Source organism: Bicyclus anynana, chromosome 2 (assembly GCF_947172395.1).
Source record: "Bicyclus anynana chromosome 2, ilBicAnyn1.1, whole genome shotgun sequence".
In the NCBI taxonomy this organism is placed as follows: domain Eukaryota; kingdom Metazoa; phylum Arthropoda; class Insecta; order Lepidoptera; family Nymphalidae; genus Bicyclus; species Bicyclus anynana.
The window spans coordinates 1,005,159-1,031,221 of NC_069084.1; the positions used below are offsets into that span (position 1 = coordinate 1,005,159).

At 37.6% G+C, this 26,063-nt stretch overlaps 1 protein-coding gene and 1 non-coding gene across 2 annotated transcripts; one reads left to right on the plus strand and one right to left on the minus strand.

Annotated features, from left to right (window-relative positions):
* Positions 1-8,980: 8,980 nt before the first annotated feature.
* Positions 8,981-9,052, plus strand: Trnag-ucc (transfer RNA glycine (anticodon UCC)). The gene has a single exon. It is a non-coding gene; the product is annotated as a tRNA-Gly (tRNA).
* An 8,849-nt stretch (positions 9,053-17,901) lies between these two features.
* LOC128198629 (sperm-specific protein Don juan-like) lies at positions 17,902-19,223 on the minus strand. Its single transcript, XM_052884930.1, has 2 exons — positions 19,215-19,223; positions 17,902-18,516 (listed from the first exon to the last, which is right to left on the minus strand). The coding sequence occupies exons 1-2, from the start codon at positions 19,221-19,223 to the stop codon at positions 17,902-17,904; spliced, it is 624 nt and encodes a 207-aa protein (XP_052740890.1).
* Positions 19,224-26,063: the final 6,840 nt, after the last annotated feature.

Below are 26,063 nucleotides of genomic sequence, written 5' to 3' on the forward strand. Positions count from 1 at the left end.
TCGTACAAACGCCAGTCCGTCCCAGTGTTGTGAAATGTAGGATTTAAATCGTATCGACTTTTTTGGCTCTTGTACGATGTACGATCGAGTAATCGAAATCGTACGTAAAATTTACGATCTTTTCAAATCTTAGGCCCATCATCATAACGAACTAAAAATATATAAATATAAATTAAATACAATAAATTAGTCGACGAAAAAATAACCTGCGATGATTTGTTAGTTTGGAAAAAACAATACAAACAATATAAACAATAGATGTTTAGCCAGTTTTTTTTAATATATTTTAATAATTAAAACAGCAGTGTTTCCTCATCAGAATCCATTTTGTTACTGAATGTACTGTACGTCGTTAATCCGCTACAAAACCGCGACGGATACGTTGCGAATCCGCCGCGCCTCCACGACGTCTTCGCTGCGCAGCCGCGACGTGTTCGCGATGCATTCGCTGCGCCCCCGCTCCGCTTTGCAACCGCTGGCAATCCGCTAGTGTGATAAGGCCGTTAATAAGATAATAACACAGCGTGTTGAAATCATTTATTAACACTTAGGGTATTGAGTACATAGCCATAAGTGTTAATGAAAATAATAAATAATGCGATTATAAAAACTGTTACTATAGTATCGATGTTTCATAGTTGTAATCGTGTTCGTCGGTTAGAGCTCCGTAAAAATAACTTTTTGTGTAGTTGAATGGCGTAAATAACAGGCAAAAACTTCTACCTACTTTAGTATGAGATATATACCAAATCTAAGCTCGTTTTCCTCAGAAAATGACCGACAATTTTATTCGTGAATTTGGATGCGATACTGCAGGTCTATTCTGTAATGATGTTTCGTAAATTCGGAGAAAGGAAGTGCGAGATACGAATTCACTTCTATCTCTCTCTGTTTAACACGATACTATAGAAATATAGAGGTGAATTCGCAACTCGCACTTACGAGTTAAGTATATAAAACATTGTTACAGAATAGGCCCTTCTATAATTGTTCTGAGATGTTAAATAAATATTTTACTTATTATAAACATTGGTTATACTGCTGAACATAGAAGCTCATCCTTTTTGGAAGTCGGCTAAACATCATAAAGATGTACTTTATCTAAAACAATTTTTTTTCTACAACTGTATCGTTCGCTGGCTAAGGATCTTAGAGTCCTAGATTCGGTCCAATGTTTTAAAATATTGGAGGTTTGTCATCGAAGAAAGTATCAGTAATAGCCTGGAGTTGAGAAGTGAGTGGTGTTACATCCCCGTAAAAGGTATATTTAGCCTGGTCATTATCATTAATATCGGATAATGACCGTTATAAGAGTAAACATTATCACCCTAAGCTCTCTAACCTGCATTGGATATTTCCAACCAAATACGGGTTGAGAATTTTTACTGAGCACTTCATGGAAGAAAAGCTCAATATTGTATAGTCCGACCCATTAATAAGTATTAGTAGTAGGTATACCTATGATTTGACTGTCTCGTTGTTAAGTCTCTAGTCTAGTCATCTAGCCATTAAACTATAAGTACTATGGCTTCAAGTCTGGAGATAAATAAAGGGAGCCCCATTCAAACTGAATAAGTAGTTCATAAGAAAAGTGATATAATGGAAACATACACTGCGGTATATATGCGGTGTTAATAATGCGGTGAGGACCACCTTTTTCAAAATTCAAATGCATTTATTTCAAGTAGGCTCAGTTTACAAGCACCTTTGACACGTCAGTTGACTATTTGTAAAGATTCTACCACCGGTTCGGAAGGCAGGTTCTGCTGAGAAGATACCGGCAAGAAACTCAACAGTTGCTCTTTTGAAATGAAAAAGTCATACAGTATTTTTGAAGTTAGTTAGAGAAAATTCATAATATTTTCCACCGTATTTCGCGTTTAGAAAGATAAAAGGAACCGACGTCCAACGCTAAACAAAAAATATAAAAATAACATACCTGCAATGCATAATAAAGTTGCACTTGGCCATTCAAGTTAAACTAGTAATTTTTACTACTCCAGTAATAAAATAAGAGCTTAGCAATGTGCCTGCTTTACTGCGCAATCTCTTATCACCTGCAATATAACCTGCATCTGGTCAGGCTTAAAGCAGTAAAGCTATAAATATGAAACTGCACTTTCATCTTTGCATTATCCTTTTAAAAAGTGGACTTAAAAGAGTATTGCGTTTTATGGACACTAAACCTTTAAATACATTTCTTAGCGTTATTTCTATGAATATATGTTTGAAATAGCTTCTAGCTAGCTAAAAGAGTCGCAGTGCTTAAGAGGCAATGAAGGGTAGGCATATATATAGTAGGATGTTGGGGTCCCAAGGTGCTGGCATGGAGACCCGCATCGGAAAGTGCAATGTTGATTGATTTCTAACTAGGTACACCGAAGACTTCAAGCTTTTTGGCTGGTGGGAGACTTCGGCTGTGGCTAGTTACCACCCTACCGTCAAAGACATAGCGCCAAGCGATTTAGCGTTTGGATATGATTTCGAGTAGAAACCGAAAAGGGTTTGAATTTTCATCCTCCTTCCAACAAGTTAACCCGCTTCCATCTAACATTGTAGCATCACTTACCATCAGGTGAGATTGCTGGCATTGACTAACTATTTAAGAATAAAAAAGCAGGTTACACGTGTTTGGAAAATTCTACAAAAGGTAGCTGATAATGATGATGATGATGATTTCGATAAAAACTCATAATAATAAACTTAATTTTAAAATGAAAATATGAAATTTATAAAAACTAGATAATGCCTACAAACGTACTCCGTGTATTATATTTTCAAATATCTTTTTTCCGGATATCAGTGAAATATGGCCTGTAATAAATTGCTAATGCCAAAACATAATCTATGTGGAAAAACCAAATGAATAGCAATAAAAATATTTTGAGCACCAGCGTATTTTGTCGCCGTTATCTGTTCGGAGTGATTTTTTTACTTACCATGAACTGAGAAACTTTCAGCTTTCAAAATTACGAAGTTCTACTTATTTATAGGCTCTCGATCTAGAAGGTCAATGTCTCGGTACAGTGTGTGTAGTCCCTTCGGGTACTTTGAATTAGTTTTTGTTATCAGCTCCCGTATCAGCACAACCTAAAGTGACACTATCATCGTGAGTGACGCTATCTGTCGTATGGAAACTAGACAAGAACAAAAAATACTAATCTACTAATTAGAACAAGATTTGTGTGGTTGTGATGTTTTTACATAGATATGTGTCTAGCAATGGCGAAGGTTGGAATTTTGTCTTTTTTTTATTATTATTTACAAGTTACCCCTTGACTACAATCTCACCTGATGGTAAGTGATGATGCAGTCTAAGATTTAAGTGGGCTAACTTGTTAGAAGGAGGATGAAAATCCACACCCCTTTCGGTTTCTACACGGCATCGTACCGGAACGCTAAATCGCTTGGCGGTACGTCTTTGTAACTAGCCACTTCCGAAGCCTCCATATTTATACAGTAAGCTAGCTTGGCGGGAACCTAGCTATGGTAAGAGGTCTAAAGTACCACCTTTAATAATGCCACAGCACAGGTCTGCAGCATTTCGTGGCAGTTTTAAATATCTTGCCACAAAATGTTGGAACAACATCCCCCCACCTATTCGGGAGGTAAAATCTAAATTTACTTTTAAGAAAATTTTTCGATTGTATTTGTTAGATTGCCAAAAAGCAGACTGTGGCAATTATTAATTATTAATTAATAATAAACAATAAATTCTATATATTTTTTTCCTTTTTTTAAATTTTTCTTTTCTTTTGTGTTTGCTCGCTATTGAGATTAATTTTTTTTTTTTTTTTTTTTGTTCTTCTGAGATTACACTACTGTATTTTTAAACTGTATTTTGTTTTATTTTATTAGTTATATAATTATTTTGTGTTCTGTTCTTCCCTCCTAAGGGTCTGACAGAATATCAGCGTTGTGGGTACTGATGTACTCACAACAAATTTTAGCTGAGTCAGGTCCATTTTTTTTGGCACAACATATTTTCTATATATATATGTATTAGTTTTAAGTTATTATTACGATGTAAATGTATTAGTTTTAAGTTATTATGTAGTTATGTGTTGTGTTAACAAATAAATGATTTCTATTCTATTCTATTCTATTCTAAGCATCCCAACAGCCAGACCTGGACCAATTAAGAAAATCTCAATCTGCCTAGCCGGAGATCGAACCCAGGACCCCCGTTTTATAAATCCACCGCGCACACCACTGCGCCACGGAGGCCGTCAAAACCCGATGGTAACCAAATAAAAAGGAAATTTATACCGAGTGATATGGTTTCTCATATATCCATATATACATCATATTCATTACAATAATAAATTCGTATGGATTTGTAAACGGTAACCCGGCGGGAATCGGTTTGTTGGACTCTTCGCCGTTGGTGTCTAGTTTCCCGGCAATCACAAATAACTCATAATTGCAAGAAATAAGATGATTTTACCGTGCTCAACGAAAGCAGACTCGAGCTAAATTACAAAATTTACAATAAAAAATTAAATATGCTGGTATTTAAACCAAGACCCAATAACTATGCGTATTAGGAATTGTGCTGGAGAGGTTGTCAAAATTAATCTATGGGTCCAGGGGTCGTAACCCTTTGGATCCTTGTTATCTCGCCGTAAGCCGCACATCGGGGTCTCTGATGACACTTTGCTGATAAGTTTAGGGTTAGCGAGCTGTTTAGCTTATCCTGCCATTTGACGGTTAGTTTTCAGATTACAAGGGTCGTTTCGATCAAAGTTAAGTTAAGATAAAGTCATGTAACAAGACTCCAAGAGTTAATATTTTTATTCGAAAGTAAAAGCAAATAAAACTAACTTACGACAGTATAGTACTAAAGGATGTGAGCAATTTCGTCCACTTTAAGTATTTTTTTTTTTCACAAATTCCGCGGAAACCATAGATTTACTGAGACAAAGAGTAGCCTATTCGTCTGTCTAGGTCTAGGGTATAGCCTATCTCAGCCAGCCATATAGGTTCAGCAGATTTAGTAACAAACACACATACTTACACACAAACTTTTTCTCAAAGAATGTTAGTGCAATACTTACATATTATGTTACCTGTGCTAAAAGCCCGATAACTTTGCTAGAAGTAGGTAAAATATTGATTGAAAAATTCTAGGACGTAAATACCTACATAAATAAAATACATACCCATAAACGTTCATACATACAAGAAAAGTTAAATGAAAGCGTTTAATAATAATAAAATGGCGGTATATTGGAAAGGTACATAAAGCCATAACAGATAGAAATTTAACTGCGTCGATGTTTTGAAATACCATTTAGATTTCAAAGGTTAAGATCATTTACAAGTGCATTCGCAGTGTTTAAACTGCCAGCGCATTTGAACCTGGGTTTAACTGCTAGAGTTAACGCGTCATAAACTTTAACCGTTCTAATGCGTACACCCATTACTGAGCGATGCGATAGCGAAACTTTGACTAGCACTTGAAAATGTTGTACATTTGAGTTTTATGCTTTTTGGCAATGCCTAAATTAGCTCCATTAGTTCGTCGCTATAGAAGTCCCAAAGTTCGATATATATTGGACTATTCTATTGTCACAGTTACTTCGAGCGAAAGCTTTTCGTTTCATTGAAAAAACGGAAACGTTAGTGGTGTTTAAATGTCCCAAATGTCCTTTTTTATTTTAATAAATAAATAACTAAGGCATTACTTTTAAAAAGTGTTCTGAGACGGTTCTGTTGTAACTATTAAAAGTAATACAACAGCTGATGAAGTCAGTCATATTTCTTTTCCTAGAACCAGTTACGAGTATAAAATAATATAATCAATATATTAAGAGCAATTTTAAAGAACAGTGATGATTCTGGGGTTCGAAAAGCATATTCTACTGAGCAAAATCGCAATTATTTCCATCATAAACCTATGACTACAATGCCTTTATGGACTACTTCTTTGTAAGAAAAGAAAACAGTATTTATTTAGAACACATTTTCTACTTATTATTTTTTTTATTGCAAGATACATATACATCTATGTAGTGTGTATTAATGCCAGAAAGTTGTACTTAATCCAAAACGTACATAAAGCTAAAAGCTTATTTATGGCTTAGCATTTTATAATTTACTGCCTAAAACAACAACATTCAACTGTAGGCTCACTTAGTACGAGATAGTTTACTATCTCGCAAACGTCGACGTTTTCTCGAACTATTGCAACATTCCTTACATGTGTGACAGCGATTAGTAAAGTACAAAGCAAAACTAAAACTTGCTATTTTTAATATAGCAGCGTTGTAGTTTTAATCAGCTTGCTCGGGTAAGTTCTACCGCCACATATTTCTTCTATTTTCCTATCAGAAAGAACAAATTACATGCATAACACATAATATGCCTCATGATGAATAAAAAAGCATCGCATTTTTAAGCAAATTGCTTGCTTGCTCTCTGACGAGTCAATAAAGGCGATGGTTCCATCCACGTAGATTAGGTGGACCTTAACCACCTGTCACTGCACGAGAGGAATGGAAAGTAGCGAGGGAAGTAAGCAGAGACGTCGTGTGGCGCCGTTACTCGTCCTGCTGGAATATGGGGCGTCGCGATTATTTGCGCGAGTACAATGCAGTGTGTGGACAGTCTGAGCATTGCGGCAACATTGCGACAACGCGAGTAGCAGTGCGAAGAGCATTGTATGGGTACGACATACGAAGGTTTCCTTCGACTTCGAGTTGCCAACTCTTACTAGGGTCACGGAATCGCTTCGTCGCCTCAACAATTCACAAGTCGCAATCGCGACTACGACTCTTTCAATTTTATTGTTTTATTGACAAAACAAACGTGAGGGTGTAGACTTGTAGAGTGTAAACACTTTGGCTTTACTGTGCAATACGGAGTTATGGGCGATATTTTGTTATGTTTGCTCAATGCAATGTGCAACGCCTTTTACCACGCGACTATCAATGCGACTGTTTGTTGAGCAATTTACACGTACGAGCATTCCACATGTTTAAATTAAATGTTTTGAAAATTCTCCACGGTTTTCTCCAAAATTGAAAATACATAAATAAAATTAATGTGTCTGTGTTTCATTTAGTGCTTTTAGATAGTTATACGATACCAATACATAAAGAAGCTTTTATAAATATTTTTCTGTCTCTCTATCTGTCTGTTTAACCGGGCTAATCTTTAGATCGACTGTACTGTAATGGGCCTCTTTAATCCGGAAAATCCACATCCGCGGGATTTGTGATAAAGTAATTTCACATGGACAAAGTCGTCGGCGCCCGCTATCTAAGAATAAAATAAGAAAGTATTAAATTCTAATTTAAAATGATTAATACATAATTTAAAAGCTGTCGTTTGCGTCATGTTGGGGATGCTTAAGAATTTTATTTATAATTAAAATAATAATAATTTAAATGTTGTCACCTGTTAAAACATTAGCAGTATTTTGTTTACGGAAACATAAACAGTGTCATTAAATACTTGGGTAGGCAATAGGAATAGCAAGTCCTTTCTTGGACTGTATGATCAAGTATTTAACTAGGGAAAGTGGTATTTTCCCATCACTTGCCCACCTCTTTGACATCTTAGGTATGCAGTAGTATTGGTAAAATGTTTATGGCAAGCTTATAATTGAATAACGATGGTCGAGTGGTTAGCCTTTGAGGTCCTAAGATCGAGTCCCGAATCGGGTTATGAAATATTATTATTAGGTTATTCTTTGTTCAAAGAAACTGACTAACAGCCTAGTACAGTTGGTCTTCCAACCTTTGGAAAGCTAGAGACAGTCTAGAGACAACATGAGATAGGTTAGGGGAATGCTTTATATTGATTTAAAAATATAATTTCCAAACTCGAACTGCGCTGGGAATCGAACCCAACAAAGAGGGGAAAAAAATACCTACTCAGACATTTGAAATTTAAGCATTTTTTTTTATATTGTCAGGTGCACTAACTTTCCCATACCTTTTTGTATTCCCCACTTCGAAGCTCCCACAGAAATCAGTCGTACGGAACCTACTTACCCCTAAGAAATTCACACAAGTCTTACTATTATTTTTGTTGTTAGTCAAGGTAAAATCAACTTTATTTCTAGCTACGTAAAGTTTAAAAACGTTTTATAATTTTATAAGAAACAATAATTGATTGATAACGATAACTTTAATAAAGAAATTTGAACTCTATTTCAATGGAATAGAGTCACTTATGCCGATATTGTTTATGTGAGTATGTCTGACTAACACCTGTTAACCTACTAAGTAATAATAAAAATGCACTAAGCGTGTCAATACAATTTGTAAAACATTGTTTTGTTTGTTTACTCTTCCGTAAATATTTGACGACCATTTTGATATGATATGCTTTATGGGAGGTACACAGTTCGATTCCCAGTTTAAGTTAATAAAAAAATCACAATTGACTTAAGGTACAACCCCTTGTGTGTACCTATTACCGCTACTCATCTCCAGACTGCAACTGAGAGTTTCTAGAAACTTAGAAAAACTTAATATTTAATAGATTGACCCAGGATTCGAACCCAGGACTCCAAAGTGTGGTTAAAAGCTTCACTCGTGCCTACTTACAACGCCATTGCCAATGATGAAAAAACCCTTAAACTTAACCAGTCATTACACTGGTAGGTAAATGCTTCCACGAAATTAGCACTTTATCATCTTAGAGTTCATCATCACTTAAAACGAGGTAAATAACCTTCTTCATTAAAAAAACGATGTGTCGATAAGTGTTAAGTAAATTATGATTTTGCATCATCCATTATATCAATCTTAGATTGTATCGTGACTTACCATCTAGTGAAAACATAATCAAACGCTAACTAGTCGCCGATAAAAAACAAAAACATCTAATATGGCTTATCAACATTTTTTCCCCATTAAAGAAGTTTAATAATGCTTACGTCGTAAAGATGTCATCGACCTCTCGTCCAGGTGATTAAATATAAAGTCAAGATAGAACTAAGCACAATATTCCGTTGTTATTACCAGCGGCGTTGGTGGTGTAATGGTCAGCATAGTTGCCTTCCAAGCAGTTGATCCGGGTTCGATTCCCGGCCAACGCACACTTTTTGTATTTTTGCATGACTACACAAAATGCAGAACTCTCTCATACGTATTTTTAACATCAACATACCATTTTAGTTTCATTTTATAATTATTTGGTGTTTTACATTGAAGTAATTATAGTACTGTGTAAAATAAAACACACTTTATCCAATTTAATATGAGCCGTTTTCTCGGGGTGGGCACAATATCATATCCGTCTGTTAGTAGGTACTTACCAAAGTAGTTTTTTGGCTGGTGGGAGGCTTCGGCCGTGGCTAGTAGTAGGCCACCCTATCGACAAAGACGTACCGCCAAGCGATATAGCGTTCCGGTACGATGTTGTGTAGAAACCGAAAGGAGTGTGGATTTTCATCCTACTCCTAACAAGTTAGCCCGCTTCCATCGTAGATTGCATCATCAATTACCATCAGGTGAGATTGTAGTTAAGGGCTAACTTGTAAAGAATAAAAAAAAAACAATTGACTAGCAGTACAGAATCAATTTTGATTGCGATCGGCGGATTAAATGCTTGATCGCGACCCAGTTGATGTACAGTGTGGATTGTGTAGATTGATTGTATCTGATCATCTGTTAATACGCGATAGGTTATCTCCTCCCGAATGTAAAAGTCATGTGGGGGGTACGGGCCCCGACTCCCGAGGCTGTGCCTCCTTGACCTTTGACTTAGTAAGGCGCGGGGGAACTTTCTCCCCAGGGTCGTCTATTCCTTCCCCTTTGGGGTCTAAGTCCTTTCGGCCTATGGCTACTGTACAAGGTCAGTACATACGCCTCGCGCGAACTGCGATTAATCGCTATCCTGCGCTGGAACGGTGTCAAGTCCTCTATTGATATGCATCTGTGATATAGTATACTTTATAGTCCGGGAAACTTTTCATATTTTGAAGAAGAAGAACGAGGTCGGAGAAGCACCGATATGCGCATCTACTGCCACCCCTATAATCCATTGAGTGGACCAAAGAGCGCGTTACACGTCTTAATTTTTCCGTATTCTTTGACGGCCTAACTAAGATGCAGATTGCAGGTTAAGTGCAAGTGGGCATTCTTGATGCTTCTCAGCCAGCAAGTCACACATACATGACTATGACTGGATATAGGGAGTGCACAGTATTACAACAACCTTTTTGTTATTTTCTACCCTAAAGCGTAAATACTTCGATCAGAGGCAAAGGAAATAAGAAAAGGTTAATAAGAAAGTAAAGAAAGATAATCCTGGCAACAAATAAAATACCATAATAGGTAAACTGTAGAAGTGTAAACGAATTTAACTTTTAAGACAAGGGTGGTTAGATCCAATTTACTCTGTAGGTAGTTTTTGGTGATCATTAAAGTCTTGACTATTTCAAAGCTGCAAATCTCATACCAGTAGGTACATAGTACCGTCTAAACACTGGCGGAGTAATTAATCTTGCGCGCGCGCATTTACACGGCAGCATACAAAATAAATACAGCAGAAGCTCTCTGTTTATTTTCAAGTAGTCAGTCTGTCTAACTGAGCCAAGATAAGGAACAGATTCGCGTCTCTATTGTGGGTTTTACCTCGGCATTGGTGCGTCGTTTGAACACATTTGATAGGTTATGGTCACGCCCGTTATACTTATAATATAAACTTCGAAGGTTAACCGTCATATAATTTTGCGTACGATGCCAGAACATCTTCAGAAGATACTGATTTGACTTCGAAAAGAAGTATTCGCAAAATTACAAAGCAAGAGTAATTTATACTGTTCCCAAAAACACCTTTAGATGGTGAATTAAAAAATAAAAAGATATGTGTTTTTAAATTATGCAAATTGTTCGCACCACCGCAGTGCTTCACTGTAAAGTCACAGACACACTGATGCACTTTTGTAACATTGATCCCGATTCAAAATTCGTTTATTTCAAGTATTCTTACTCCTACAAGCACTTCAGAATCGTCAAATTTGACTCGTTTGAGATACTACCACCGGTTTGAAAAGTTCTACTGAGAACAGCCGGTAATAAACTCCAGATATCCTCTTCTTTCCTGTCCTGTCACGGGGAGGTGAGAACTTATTTTAGTGCACAACAGTGCTCGAACACTTGTGCACACTTGTGTGTCTATCCCCTCACGCTCATAGTCCGAAAAACAGGACCACCTGTTTAGCGAGCTATCCAAGGAACGTTGGTGAACCAACACCTCTTGCCACAAGCATAATGAACCGTCGTTCACGGTCATTATCATTAACATCTGCTAGTGATAGTTACAAAAGTAACATTATCTAAAATATCCCCACATTTGAACACTGCGGTGGATTTATATGCTCCATGGAGCGAGCTTTGCTTGGAGTTTCTCTGCGTGATATAATCAGAAATGAGGACATCCATAGAAGAACCTAAGTAACCGACGCAGCTCAGCAAGTCGCGAAGTTGAAGTGGCACTGGGCAGGGCACATAGTTCGAAGAGCCGATGGACGTTGGGGTCCCAACGTGCTGAAATGGCAACCCCCCACTAGCTGGATCGAGGACATCAAGCGGGTTGCAGGGAGCCGCTGGATGCTGGCGGCTCGAGACCGTGATGTTTTGGAAGACTATACAAGAGGCCTATGTCCAACTGTGGACCATCGCGTGATAATGATGAATTGTTGATATAGCTCTATATCCCCATTTGTATAAAAAGAGAAAGCCTGGCACTATAGAAGGCCAGTTAAAAGTGGTTTATATTGAGAAAGCATTGTCTGTTAAGTTTTCTGTAATAACCAATCATTACACTGCATTGAAAACTATCGAACGCTGTTTTTGGTAGAACATACGCATGACGCAACTGCAAACGCACCAATGCGTCCACCGCTCAAGGAGCGCGGTGGTCCAATTACAGCATTAACATCTTCACCGGCGCAGCTTCACGCTAAATCTGTGGGCCATTATTAGCGCAAATGAGTTTGGGTGTGAAGCTCGGGGCAAATTGCCACCCGTCAAACTATCTGACATGCGATCCGAGTTGTGTGGTCTTCATTTAAAATAAGTGATCGGCGTAAAAAAAAGTTATTTAAATCTGTCGGAACATTTTTTTGTAGTACACAATTTAATTTAATGTGAAAAAATTTTGGCCTCCGTGGCGCAGTGGTATGCGCGGTGGATTTACAAGACGGAGATCCGGAGTTCGATCCCCGGCTGGGCCGATTGAGATTTTCTTAATTGGTCCAGGTCTAGCTGGTGGGAGGCTAGTTACCACCCTACCGAAAGACGTACCGCCAAGCGATTTAGCGTTCCGGTACGATGTCGTGTAGAAACCGAAAGAAGTTTGGATTTCATACTCCTAACATGTTCCGCTTCCATCTAAGATTGCATTATCACTTACCATCAGGTACGATTGTAGTCAAGGGTTAACTTGTAGAGAATATTTAAAAAAAACGTTGGTCATATTGAAACATCTTTTCAAAGGTTCAGAATAGTATAGTTTGTATACTTTCGGAAGTCTGTTTGGAAGAATGTTTGAAATTAAAATATTAAAAACAAATAAACTTTTTTGATTTTTTATTTACTGATGATTCGCAAACAAATATCAAAAAAGAGGGAAGGAATACCTTCTTTTCAACTTGCCAGAATTACTCAACGAGTAAGTAATTCCAATTAGCTAATTTATCTTAACTGATGGTTTGCGTCACAAAAAATCCCTAGGGAGATAAGTACAAGAAGTTGTTCCATTTCTAAGTAGATTTGTATTGTCATCCCATGACGCTCTGGGAATCCGGGAGCATAAGTGACCAGTTAGTCATCTCGTCCGTCAGTGTTACAATTAGTATTTATCAACGCAATCTGGTGTTTGTTTAGAGTAGCGTTTGACCTTAATCAGGCAGCATGTTGGAATCATAGAGTTATTAAACATAGAATCATCATTACTATCAGCCGATTGACGTCCACTGCAAGGCATAGACTTCTTATAAGGACTTTCACATGACACGGTTTTGAATATTAAAATATATTGAGATGCTATAAAATGAACACTATTTTGTTACAACTGATAGTAATTTCATTTAATTGCTACTACCTGCTACCGTAGAGATTAGACGTTAGATATGAAAGAGATTATATAAGTATAACTTATATTTTCTGGCTTTTTTAAAATTATGCTTTTACAGCACAGAACAAAATTATAGAGTGCAGATTATTTTAACATTCCAACTGTTGAGTTTTTTTTCGGCTTTTCTCAACAGAAGCTAAGAATTCGAATATCTGAAAAATACTAAGATTTTTTAAGCACCATACCAACTAGCTATTGCTTGTTCATAATATTTATTCTGTGCTATTGTGTTTCTATGCGTAATAAATCTATATTTTGAACCAAGTTGCGATATAAAGCACCACATGCGTAATACGCTACATGACTAGTTAGTTTTCTAGTACTTTTTTATAAGAGAATAATTGCTGTGTCATAGACGAAATTTAAGAGCAAAATAAACGGAGCATTTAATGAACTTAGTGTTTTGTCTAAATATCCATTAAAGTAAAAAACAGTTAAAGCACAGTAGATTTACTGTGGTTAAAGTGCTTGCACGTACCTACCTGAGATTATAAAGATGAATTTAAAACTTAATTTTTAGGTAAAATTGGGCCCGCTCTCAAAACCATACATGGATATTATTTTAGTTCAACCATGCCATCACCAGCTAACTTATAACTAAATAGTGGTAGCCCTTAGCTACATTTTATGACGTACAATAAAAATTTTACAGCATCAATAGCTCCATGGTAACGGCTCCGAACTTAAATCCCCAGAGATCGTGGATTCGATTTTCACCCTTTGGACTATTATTACCACTATGAACAAGCAAACAACTTTTTTTTCAGATAAATAATGCTCCAGTTATAGCAATTCCCCCTAAATCAAAGTTAACGAAATTCTTCGCCTTTTTGGAAATCGGTTAACACTTGCAAAAGTAATTGATATAGCAACGCAAATATCTCGTAACACTACTCCCACTGTTATTGTGTTTCACGCTAAAACAACAAAATCAGCAATAGACAACGTCGGTAACCCGACACCGCCTGTCAGCTATCACTCGACCTACTCACGTGGGCACTGTTGACACCATAGATTTAAGTGTAGGTACAGTTGTTGATAGCCGTGATAGCCCAGTGGATATGACCTCTGCCTCCGATTCCGGAGGGTGTGGGTTTGAATGCGGTCCGGGGCATGCATCTCCAACTTTTCAGTTGTGTGCATTTTAAGAAATTGAATATCACGTGTCTCAAACGGTGAAGGAAAAACATCGTGAATAAACCTACATAGCAGAGAATTTTCTTAATTCACTGCGTGTGTAAACTCTGCCATTCTGAGAGGAGACTTGAGCTCAGCAGTGAGCCGAATATGGGTGGATAATGATGATTGTATGTACGTGATACATAAATACATTTATGAATCAAATTAAACTATTATAAGTTTTAATCAGTGGTACTTTCAACTCGACAAAATGCATGTCTAATTTTATTGCGTAGTGTTGGTATTAGATAATGATAACTTAAAACTAAAGTAATGTCGAAACAAGCGCATGTAATATTCAAAAAGCATCGTCAATCGTCATCATCAAGGGAGTTTTATTAGGTACTCGTTATTGAAACGAAAAGAGGGGGAAATAATTGAATAATTAATGACAATCATGTTAATAAGTCACAATTATTTTGTATAGGTGTGAACCTATACAAAATAATTGTTTAAATGCTTATGTCATATATTAAAGCATCCAAACATACAAACCCTTGAAGATAAAAAAGGATAATTTAAATGGGAATAATTCGTTTTAACTACAGAAAAGATGTGAACGTACATAAAATGATGAACTTTTTTTTATCTAGGAAAAGCTTGCGCTTGACTACAATAAGCCTGATGGAAAGCATTGATGAGCTCTAAAATGAAGCGCGCTTGCCTAGAAGATGCCTATCCACTCTTGCCTTGAAGGTGTACCAAACACACTATTATCAGGTAATCAAATTTGATGCACATTTTAAATTCATTTTGATGTAATTTTCACCAAATTTTCCTTAGTCTTTGTTCTCGTAGAATAGACAACTTTTAATTCCTGAATATCACAGCAGAAATGTCATCCAAAATATACGACGTTTGCAAAAAAAGTAAGTAAGTACGCAGCGTCTTTTGTCCTAACAAAACAAAAGCGTGTCACTGATGTCAGCGTGTCTCTGTGTTGATCAGCGAGATGCGAGCGTGTCACTCGTCCTCGATACGTTAAATTCTTTGCGCTTTGTATGAGAATGTATGGAAATTCTCATTTCGATTAATGTGTTTTTCTGTGTTATTAAGATGAAAACATCGACGTTTTCTATTGATTTTTAGGGTTCCTTACCTCTGAAGGAAATAGAACCCTTATATCGTTTCTTTGACTGCCTTTCTGTCTGGCTGTCCGTCAATAACTTTTTTCTCAGACACGCGTAGAGACAATGAATTAATACGAAATACAGAATACCGAGCTGTTCTGCGGTGCCTTCAGGCTGTGAAAAACCTGTGATGGCGTATTTCCTATATAGAGAATGAATACGTATTCGTATAGGTAGTCCCTTGACCTAGAATCATGAAATTTGGTAAGAAGCAATCACGAAAATTTTAAAACCGTAAACTGTTACGTGCTTTTTACTTAGCGTAGATTACAAACCCTCAGTGCGAGAGTAAGACTTGCACTTGTCCGCTTTTATTATTATGTATTTATTTATTTTTTTCATCGCCAAAGCTTGAAATGAATTCACAAATGTTGAGTTGAGTGTAAGATGATTATTTTGTTATCTTATAGGAATACCTTCGCAGAGTAACATTTTAGGATATTATGTGTCTAAGATTCTACCTACTCTGTATAATAATATACAACAAGTATTTTTCATTGTTATTGTAAATTGTTATTGATGCTTTCCTCTAACATACTGCGTCAAAAGCTCGTATCTACGACCCACGTAACTTAATGCAGACCAAAAAATTCAATTCTGAACCAATTAGCCACATTTCAATCTCCTGTTCCTCTTCTGTAACTTTTTCCTCTCAAATTACTTCCTCGTCAACGAAATCAAATGACTTTCTCAAATGTCGGAAACTCACATGTTTCGGGTCAATTAGCAAAATATCCAAAAGTCGACAGTTTGTCACGTCGTTAGTCACGTATCACGATGCATGTCACGTACGCGATAGCGCTTCCAAGTGAGGTGACGGGACGATACTGAAAAATAACATTTGGAGCTTTAAAAGTCCTGCCACTCACGCTTCTGTGGAAGTGTGCATCATTGGTTTAAAAGAATGTGTTGTTGGAACGCGCTTTGCTAAGGGCGGGAACACACGATACGTTGCTACGGTGCGGCGCCGGAGCGGTGCCGCTGCGTCGTCTTCATCGATAAAAATCGTTAGATAGGCCCCTCCATATTAAAGAACGCACAATTTTTATGTCATTAGCCAAAAACGTGCACCCACATCTTATCTTAGTACGTAAAAAGCGCATGCTGTGACTGGACGTGGACTTAAAAAAAATATTTACTGTTTTTTTCCTATTTTAATCGCCTAATTATGCCTTTAAGTTCATTTTGGAAGTGTAAAAACACAAGCCACAACATGAATAAATAGAAGTGTGTTACGAGTACTCAATGTGCGAAACCAATGACAATTCCGCGACGCACTGAGACCCATCTAACGATCTACGATCGATGGTCGTCTTACATAGAAATATCTGTGGTATGTCACACGATGCGCTTTGACGCCGCACCGGAGACGCGGCAGGGAGGGGTGAATGCGTTGCAACGTCGGAGCGGCACCGCTCAGTTGTTTATGCGTCACAAGGAATCACAGATCCAACTCTGCTACGGCGCGGCACCGCTCGTGTGCTGCCGCTCTAAATGTTTCACTATTGTGCAGAGTGCTTACACACTTAAGACACTTTTACAGAGACTGCGAAACCAGTAAAGGTAGGATCTTCTGGCTTTTTCAGAACCTACATTACCGACAAAGTAATAAGTTAAAGAAAGTGTTAAATAAATTTAAAATAATATTAAAGAGAGACACACGTTAGTTTGCAAAAGTTCGTTTTAGACAATAAACTGTAGATTTAACTCCTTGCCTGTAACTGTAGATTTAACCTGGATAATTTAAATTATCCCAACTTCAATTTACACGGAAACCGGAATAAATGGATAACAAATATACTCGTATAAACCTCGTTTCTGTGCTTTCTTATAAAAAAAAATTAAATAGTATAATACACAGATAGCGCCTTTTTTCACGTTCTAAATTCGAAATACTAGCTACTACTTAGCCTCTCTTAACGTATTTTGCTTGTCTTTGCTTGATAGTGAGATGTGAATGAATATATAACTACTTATTAAGTAGATATATATTTTACATCACACAATCTAGGGAAGTGAATCCAATTTTAAATAAAACTCCTTAGAGCGTAGTTTTCCATAGCAATGGAACATCGCATCATAACCGAGTAAAGCCAAGGAAGGAAAGAAAAAAAGATTAAGATAATATCTGGCTTAAGAAGCACACGTTCTGAACAGAAAGGTCATCAAAAATCGATGATACTGAATTATACATGCGCACACGCATATCGTCTCGTGTTATCGCCGACTACCACAAGAACTGCAAACTGCAAAGTTCCAACAATGTATTTTTACATCGATTATAAACATGTAAAAGTTTAACTTGCGGCTATTACAACTATTTCAGATTTTCAGAGTCTCTGTGGTTATTTCTTAGGTTGCAGCTTTGTAACATTTGCAGCTACTGGTACTATTAGGGCTGAAAAGGATGGTTAAAATTTTACTGTTATCACACCTTTTTACAATTTCAAATTATTGCTTGCGCCACTGCAGTCCGTGACTACGACACTTAAGCTCAAGTTTTGCGGCTGTCACGCCGCTTGCAGCTCTCGTATCTCTCGCGGCTCTCGCATCTCTCGCGACTCTCGCATCTCTCGCGGCTCTCGCATCTCTCGCGGCTCTCGCATCTCTCGCGGCTCTCGCATCTCTCGCGGCTCTCGCATCTCTCGCGGCTCTCGCAACTCTCGCGGCTCTCGCATCTCTCGCGGCTCTCGCATCTCTCGCGGCTCTCGCATCTCTCACGGCTCTCGCATCTCTCGCGGCTCTCGCATCTCTCGCGGCTCTCGCATCTCTCGCGGCTCTCGCATCTCTCGCGGCTCTCGCATCTCTCGCGGCTCTCGCATCTCTCGCGGCTCTGGCATCTCTTGCAGCTCTCGCATCTCTCGCGGCTCTCGCATCTCTTGCGGCTCTCGCATGTCTTACGGCTCTCGCATCTCTTGCGGCTCTCGCATATCTTACGGCTCTCGCATCTCTTGCGGCTCTGGCATGTCTTACGGCTCTCGCATCTCTTGCGGCTCTCGCATCTCTCGCGGCTCTCGCATCTCTTGCGGCTCCAGCAGCAGTGTGCCAGTACACACACTACACGATTACAGTTCAAACAAACCGACAACCCGCAACAATAGCGTGCCAGCTGTGAATAACAATCAACAATACGAAATCGTTTGTGTAACTATTCGGAATTGAACCCACGACCCGATCGGTTCGAATGGAAACTAATAGGTGTTTTATTGCCCGTGACAGAGTTATGTGGGTTAAATGCGTTAGCGTCGCTGACAACTGGGCGGTTAAAGTTAACTGCGCCGATAAACGTCTGGACTGATACAGAAACTAGGACCTTGTTTGATGATTCACAACATCATCTATGATTGACTGACTACTTGATTGAATGACTCGTGGATGTCGTGGATGTACTGCTAAAACAATTTCGTCTAGAAAGTTAAATATTTTTTTTTTTTAGGTAAAGAAGTTTTATTTCAAGTAGGACGTTTATTCAATTAGGAACGTAATTATAAATTAGCAATAGATACTTCTATTTAATGGTTTTAAAATGTAAGAAATGTATGTAATATACATACATGTATATGTAATGTTAAAAAGTACTCAGCAAAAAAGGATTTCCATAAATATCTATACTTTAGGCCAGGGGATAAAAATTACCATCTCGTTCAAACTTTGGTTTGAAAGTTTTAACTCTGATCTTTTATGTTAAAACTTAACGTACTTTGAATATTATACCTTTTCGTGAATAGTGTAACATCGTACTGGAACGTTAAATTTCTTTGCGATGTACCGTGGACTGTCTCTACACGGTTGAGACCAAGGTCAGACCTGAGCCATTATGGAAATTACGTATCGGATATCGAACCTAAGACCTCCCAGTTTCAAAACAACACAACGAGAACAAGTCAATATTTCACGCTGTTTCAAGGGCTTATTTTGACAAATTTGTCTGTCTTGATAAATATTCCACAAGGCGTTAGACAGTTTAATTTTGCAAATAAATATCAACCTTCTGTCATTGCAATAAGTATCAATATAGCCCACAGCATAGGTCCATATTATACATGTGGTTGACATGTGAAACCATCGCACCAGGAAGGGAATTCCGAAATAAAGTATGACATCCTTCCTATAATTAAAAAAAAACAATAGGTACTCTAACAATAATTTTAAGTTATGTTTGTTTACATAATGTTGTGAATATTTCTTATATGTTAATTATTATCGTATGTATCAAAATGATGTATAAGGGGGAGGCTAGTAGCCAACCAGTAAAAAGCAGGCTTAATTTACAAGCACTTTTGGAACGTCAAGTTTGATTATTTGTAAAGATTCTACCGCCGGTTCGGAAGGCAGGTTCTGCTGAGAAGAGCCGGCAAGAAACCCAACATTTGCTCTTATGAAAAAGAAATAATACAATAATTGTTAACATCATTAAAAATTCGTTTAGTTTTACTTCCTATGTGAAGGTAGAAGCTGATCCAATGGCCTATGCATGTTTATCATTAAGGAACTCGTTCATTCATTGCTAATGATCCTCACTTAGACAATCAAACATCATTATCACCCTATGTCCAAAGAACCAACCAATCCTACTAATATTATAAACGCGAAACTCTCTATGGATGTTTGTTACTCTTTAACGCCGCAACTACCTACTGAACTGATTTAGCGATGATAGAATACCCGGGAATGACATATAGACTACCTTTTTTTCCGAAATAATCCTTGGATATTGCGTAATTTGCGAAAAACTGAATTCCTCTCGAACGAAGTCGCGGGCGTCCGGTAGTATCCTATAGTGGAGTAGCACGGTGGATTTAAGCTCCATGCCTCCTTCTATTGACCTAGTATTAGACTAATAATAATGAATAATTCCATAATTAATTAACAATGGATAATAAGGTAAGTTTCCTTTTACAGTTCTACGAAAATTGATAATACAAGTATGATATCATAATGTACGAACATAACTGAAGGCTTCGCGCTGCGATAAGAATACTAATATCACATAAATACTTACTAAGAACAATGACTGTGCTATTTTCTTTAATAAAAGTTATTAAACATCATCAATATTCCCCTCCAACAAAGCAGAGCCTGTACCAGGAATGATGTGACAATAGTCCAAAGAGTCCAACAAAATAACCTTGGACGATGAGTAAGGCACTGAGGCCTCAAAGACTTATCTCACTCATCGTTCTCAGGCCTCAATGACTTATCTCTCTATTAGTGGTTGCATAATATTCAATACAGTTTGGATCGCGCAGTGATGCAAGAACCAGCTCATGACTAAGGGCCCCGTATGGATTCGTAACTAGTCGGGCATACTCCGACCTAATATCAAATGAGTTTTAGCCGTGTTTCATAATCAATTAATAGGTATAATACTCGTATGTGACTTTCTTTTCGTCTATGATTTCAATTAGCGTTTTCAGATAAGAAGATCACTCTATTTTTAACCGACTTCCAAAAAGGAGGAGGTTCCACGTTCGTCTGTATGTATGTTTTTTTTACTTTATTAATGTCTAGATTTTGATTCTAAATGTGACAATCACATAAAACTTCGTTGTGGAAGTTAACGTAAACAGACTGCCAAATCGATATAAAAAGTACTTACCTACGCTACGTGCTAATTTAGTTAGTTAGTTAGTTGTTGTTACTAACCAACTGTTTTTTTACTGTTGCTTAATTAATAGTTATACAACTTAACAGTCACAATATCATACAAATTGCGTTACATTATCTCGGTCCGAAGCTCGAAAATTTTTATTTCCTGGTAACTCACTTATGTACCAGAATCAAGAATTTTCGTAAATAAAAGAGTTGATCGTATCATCAAGATGAGCTACTTACGAAAAATTATCTCGACAGTAATCAGCTTTACGTACAAAATGTTCTACGTATCCCGGACAATAATATTTATCATCTCCAAACCAAAAGTGTCACGGATATATACACCATAGATTAATTACTTATTTTTATAGAACTTCTTAAAATTGGTTTAGTGACAAAAACAAACAACCCGAAAACGAAACACAACCCAAAGCAGTCACCCCGCGGGAGAGCAATTTGTCACCCCGGGCCCGACACCTAAACAAACACACCGACAGTTTGGACGATAACTACAATGTATGATTTATCTATTTAAACAAATTCTTGTTCAGTTTGTTTAAAACAACTCTTTGATGTTTGTCCGATTTCGATAGAAGTTATTATAAAGGAAAACCAAGCGACAAGCGACATCAAGCGAGTCTCAGGGATTCGCTGGATGGCTCAGTATCGTGATGTTTGGAAGTCCTTACAAAAGGCCTATGTCCTGCAGTGGACGTCCATCGGCTGATATGATGATGATGATGATGATGATGATAAAGGAAAAATATCATGATCGCATCCTTATCAGCCAAAGGACGTGAACTGATGATCATAAAGTTGTTTACCTCTCTCACTGGCAATGGTCACTGGCAGAGATCTCTTGTAGAGATAGGTAAGTGTTTCCTGGTCCACTGTTTTACTTTTTACTTTGTATGTGATGTTGTTACTAAATAAATAAAATAAAATAAAGCCTTCCAAAGAACACGGTTTTGAACGAACGTCGGTCCATAGACGAAACCTGTCGCGGAGTTTCTCGAACGCTGCCCAGCAGTTTAGATTCGGCAGTTCACCTCATTCTCGAAATCGGACCATTTTTGGACTTTCTCCTAACTGGACCAAGTATCTCTGGAAATTGGACCAACCTAGCTGTCAGGTGTCCTGGATAGCTAGGTCCATTTTAGACTAATTCTCGAAATTGTATACCTATTCATCTACAATTTTGCAAAGTTTAGTCACATGGGTATAATAAATCACCTATTTCAAAGCATACAAATGTTTTTTTCAAGCTATACATTCACAAAGAATACTGCCCAATTTGTCGCGTTGATGCATGTTCACCAGTGGCGTGCATAAGGTTTTTAACTAGGGTAATAATGCACTATAAGTAAAAATTGGAAAATTCCTTGTCTAACTATGTACTCGTATTCTGTGGTGCAACATAGGTTTGTAGTGAGTCCTTAGGGTAGGCAGTGTTTTTTGCATCTATGAAGTGCACGCCATTGTTGGTCACAGGTGTTAAGTCTCATTTGCCTGTGATTATCCACATTACACAAGATGGCACACTCTCATATTCGTAGGCGTACAATTTGTACATACCAACCCTACCCTAGTTAAGAACCATGTGCAATCCACTGATAGGTAGGTACGCAGCGCAGTTCCCACAGCGTTGCCCATAAAAAGCCCTTAAATGATGGATAACCAATAACGTTTTATTCTTCCGCCTGACCTCGCCGCTGCAGTAATTCGCGAGTGATATATCAATTTGACATTGACGGCGTCTCGGGAGCGGGTGCTGCGCGGAGGCCGGCGATGTGGGTCACGTCGGGGCCACGTAAACAGGACTCGTACTTTTCCTCCATACAAATTAAAAACAATCAAATATTAGCTATGTACTTCTACATAGTAAAATACAAAAATGCTTAATCCCTGATTCAAGCATACAGAAGGGGGTTTTGTAAAAAATCAGTAGGTTTTAAACCACTTGTTTACTACTCAGACGAAATCGTGGATAATATCACCTCCTTTCTTGCACTGTATCCAGTACTTGTACGAGTACATATGTATTCTGTGATCGAGTGCACATTTAACGACATTTGAAGTCTCAAATATGTACTTACCACCATTGGTAATAACTATGGACTATAATTTTTTAGTAGCAATCCCAGGTAACTAGATGTAGGTGGTGTCACACCTTCATCCCTCAGAGAGCGCGTTAAGCCGGTTCTTAGTCATTAACATTATTATGATATTGATCTCACAAACATCTTCTAAGGCCCGTCGAACGGCATTGTCGGAACTATAGGTAGGATGAGATAATGCCACGAGTCCTCAGGCCAGCGGGGCCTAAGACCCGTGAGGCCGTGAGCTCAGAAGTCTAACATTAAAAAAAAATTACACTGTGACGACTTTCTGCAAGGCCTTCCTTCAATGGGTCATGAAAATGAACTCATGTTTGACTTACTTTAAACATAAGAACATCACTCTTTCCTCTCCAGTTTAGCGAAAATCTTCTGTTAGGAGTGGATATCGTCTCCCTCATACAACACATGCTTTTGATGACTTCGCGTTTTTATTTTTATATTTCAATTGAGGATATATATACTCCTGATACTGTGTATGCAAATTAAATTATGATCATACATAATGATCAGTCGTGTCTTGTTGCTATATGTCTCACAAATACAAAAAAATACACTAATTTTAATTTGTTTACACAATCTGTATCTACCTCCCACACAGTAGACCATGACCTCACGTCAAACAAATCATCTCGCACCGAAAATCGCATTAGACGATTAATAACGAACGTTCGCTCCCATTTCGAACGGATGCCCAGCGAAAGTGGGCCGAGCATTACATTCGGTGACACTGCGTTCGCACCCCTGTGTTAAACCCTGCAAGCGAATTTAAACTTAAGGTTACTATTATAGAGTTCAAAATGTTTTAGCGAATTATGAAATTTGGCACTATTTCCGTATCACTCGCTAACCTGAAATCCGAGTCGAATGGCTTGCAATTATATAACGTTTTGCATTTCCCGCTGGTCTGACCGATTTTTTTCGTCGGGATATATTAAAGCCGACTGTTGATTCGATTTGATGTTTATTCGGGCGTATTGTTGCGTGTCTAAATAAGCTTTGTTGATGCTCTTTTAATTCTTTCCTTTTAGGGTTCCGAACGTACACGTATGTATAAAAGCACGTGTACGTTCGTGTATAAAAGCGAAACCCTTATTAGATCAAGAATCCGTGAGTCACAGAATTTTCTTTGAATGAATTAGTTGTTTGAATGTTGTGAGATTTTTTTTCTATTTGAGAAGGAAAAATCCCTTCGGACTTTTGAAGGTTTGTAGGTCCGACTCGCATGGACTTTAACAACCTCTTCACTTGACTTCCGAGTTGACACAGAACTACGTAGCATTCCTTCATGCTAACTGCCTCTACTCGTATCTCTTATTCTTTTGTCTTTCCTCTCTTCTCATCATTATTTGTGGGTATCTTCATTAACAACCCATATTCGGCTCACTATCGAGCACGAGTCTCCTCTCAGAATGAGACAGGTTAGCCCTTAGTCCAACGCACTGCGGATTGCAGTACGGCATGGCAGATTTCACACACGTAGAGAATTCAGAAAATTCTCAGGTATGCAGGTTGCCTCACGATGTTTTTCCTTTACCGTTTGAGATACGTCATATTCAATTTCTTAAAATGCATATAACTGAAATGTTGGAAGTGCATGCCCCGGGCCGGATTTGAACCTAGACCATCCGGAATTGGATCTCCATTTCTCAACTTACCTATACCTTCTATTAATATTATTACTACCTTCATATTAATGATGACTCTGCCGTGTTTCTACTCTAAAAACATAGAACCTTTAGAAGGTAGCTAAATCAAAAATTAGCATTTTGTATAAATGTTAGATAAATTTAAGCAAGAAAGGAAAGACAAGTTGTCCCACTTGATGGTGAGTAACGGTTCAATTGTATGAAAGTTAGATCAATTCACAAACACAATGAGAAGCCATTAGCATAGATACATTACCCATACCCACCATATGGTCTATGGGTGCATTACAATGGATGCAAAGAACTCGTCACGTCTCATATCAAAGAACGCCGCAGATCTACCGCAGATTAGAAACCTACGACTATACTTAATAATAATATAATATTAATAATGTATATAATAACCGTGATAGCCCAGTGGATATGACGTCTGCCTTCGATTCCGAAGGGGGTAGGTTCGAATCCGGTACGGAGCAAGCACCTCCAACTTTTCAGTTGTGTGTATTTTATAAGAAATTAAATATCACGTGTCTCAATCAGTGAAGGACAATATCGTGAGGAAACGTGCATACCAGAGAATTATCTTAATACTCTGCGAGTGTGAAGTCTGCCAATCCGCATTGGGCCAGCGTGGTGGACTATTGGCCTAACCCCTCTCATTCTGAGAGGAGACTCGAGCTCAGCAGTGAGCCGAATATGGGTTGATGACGACTAATGTATATCATGTATTATGTATACATACACGACCTTGTTTGTATACCCTTCACAACCTAAACAATCACAGGTTTTAATTTACAATTACTGGCTATATACGCTCACTCATCCCCTGTTTTCCTACCCTTATGGTTGGATTTATTTTTCCAAATGTATATGGGACATAATTCGAAATATAGCCTTTCTAATTAAAAAAAAACATATTAAAATCGGACTACTCAGTAAAAAGTTACACTTTTTCATACATACAAAAATATCTACATCGAATTGTAAACCTTCTCTCTGTTTTTGTCGGTTGAAAAGAACTTTTAGTTTACAATGTTTGTTGTGTAGGTTTATAAATCATTTATTAACTTAATAATTCATCCGTTATCTGTAAAATTAGATACCTACAGCTTAGATGTCCATGTCTGATTGTTATTATTTATTTTAATTAGTTCCCAGTAATAATACAAAAAGCTTTTCTATTTTCAAACATAATCTTTGATAATACATACAATATTATTATTTAACAAACCAATATCAGACCAAGGACTTTTCCTTAGCAGGTTAACAATAAGACCAATTAAATATTAAGATCA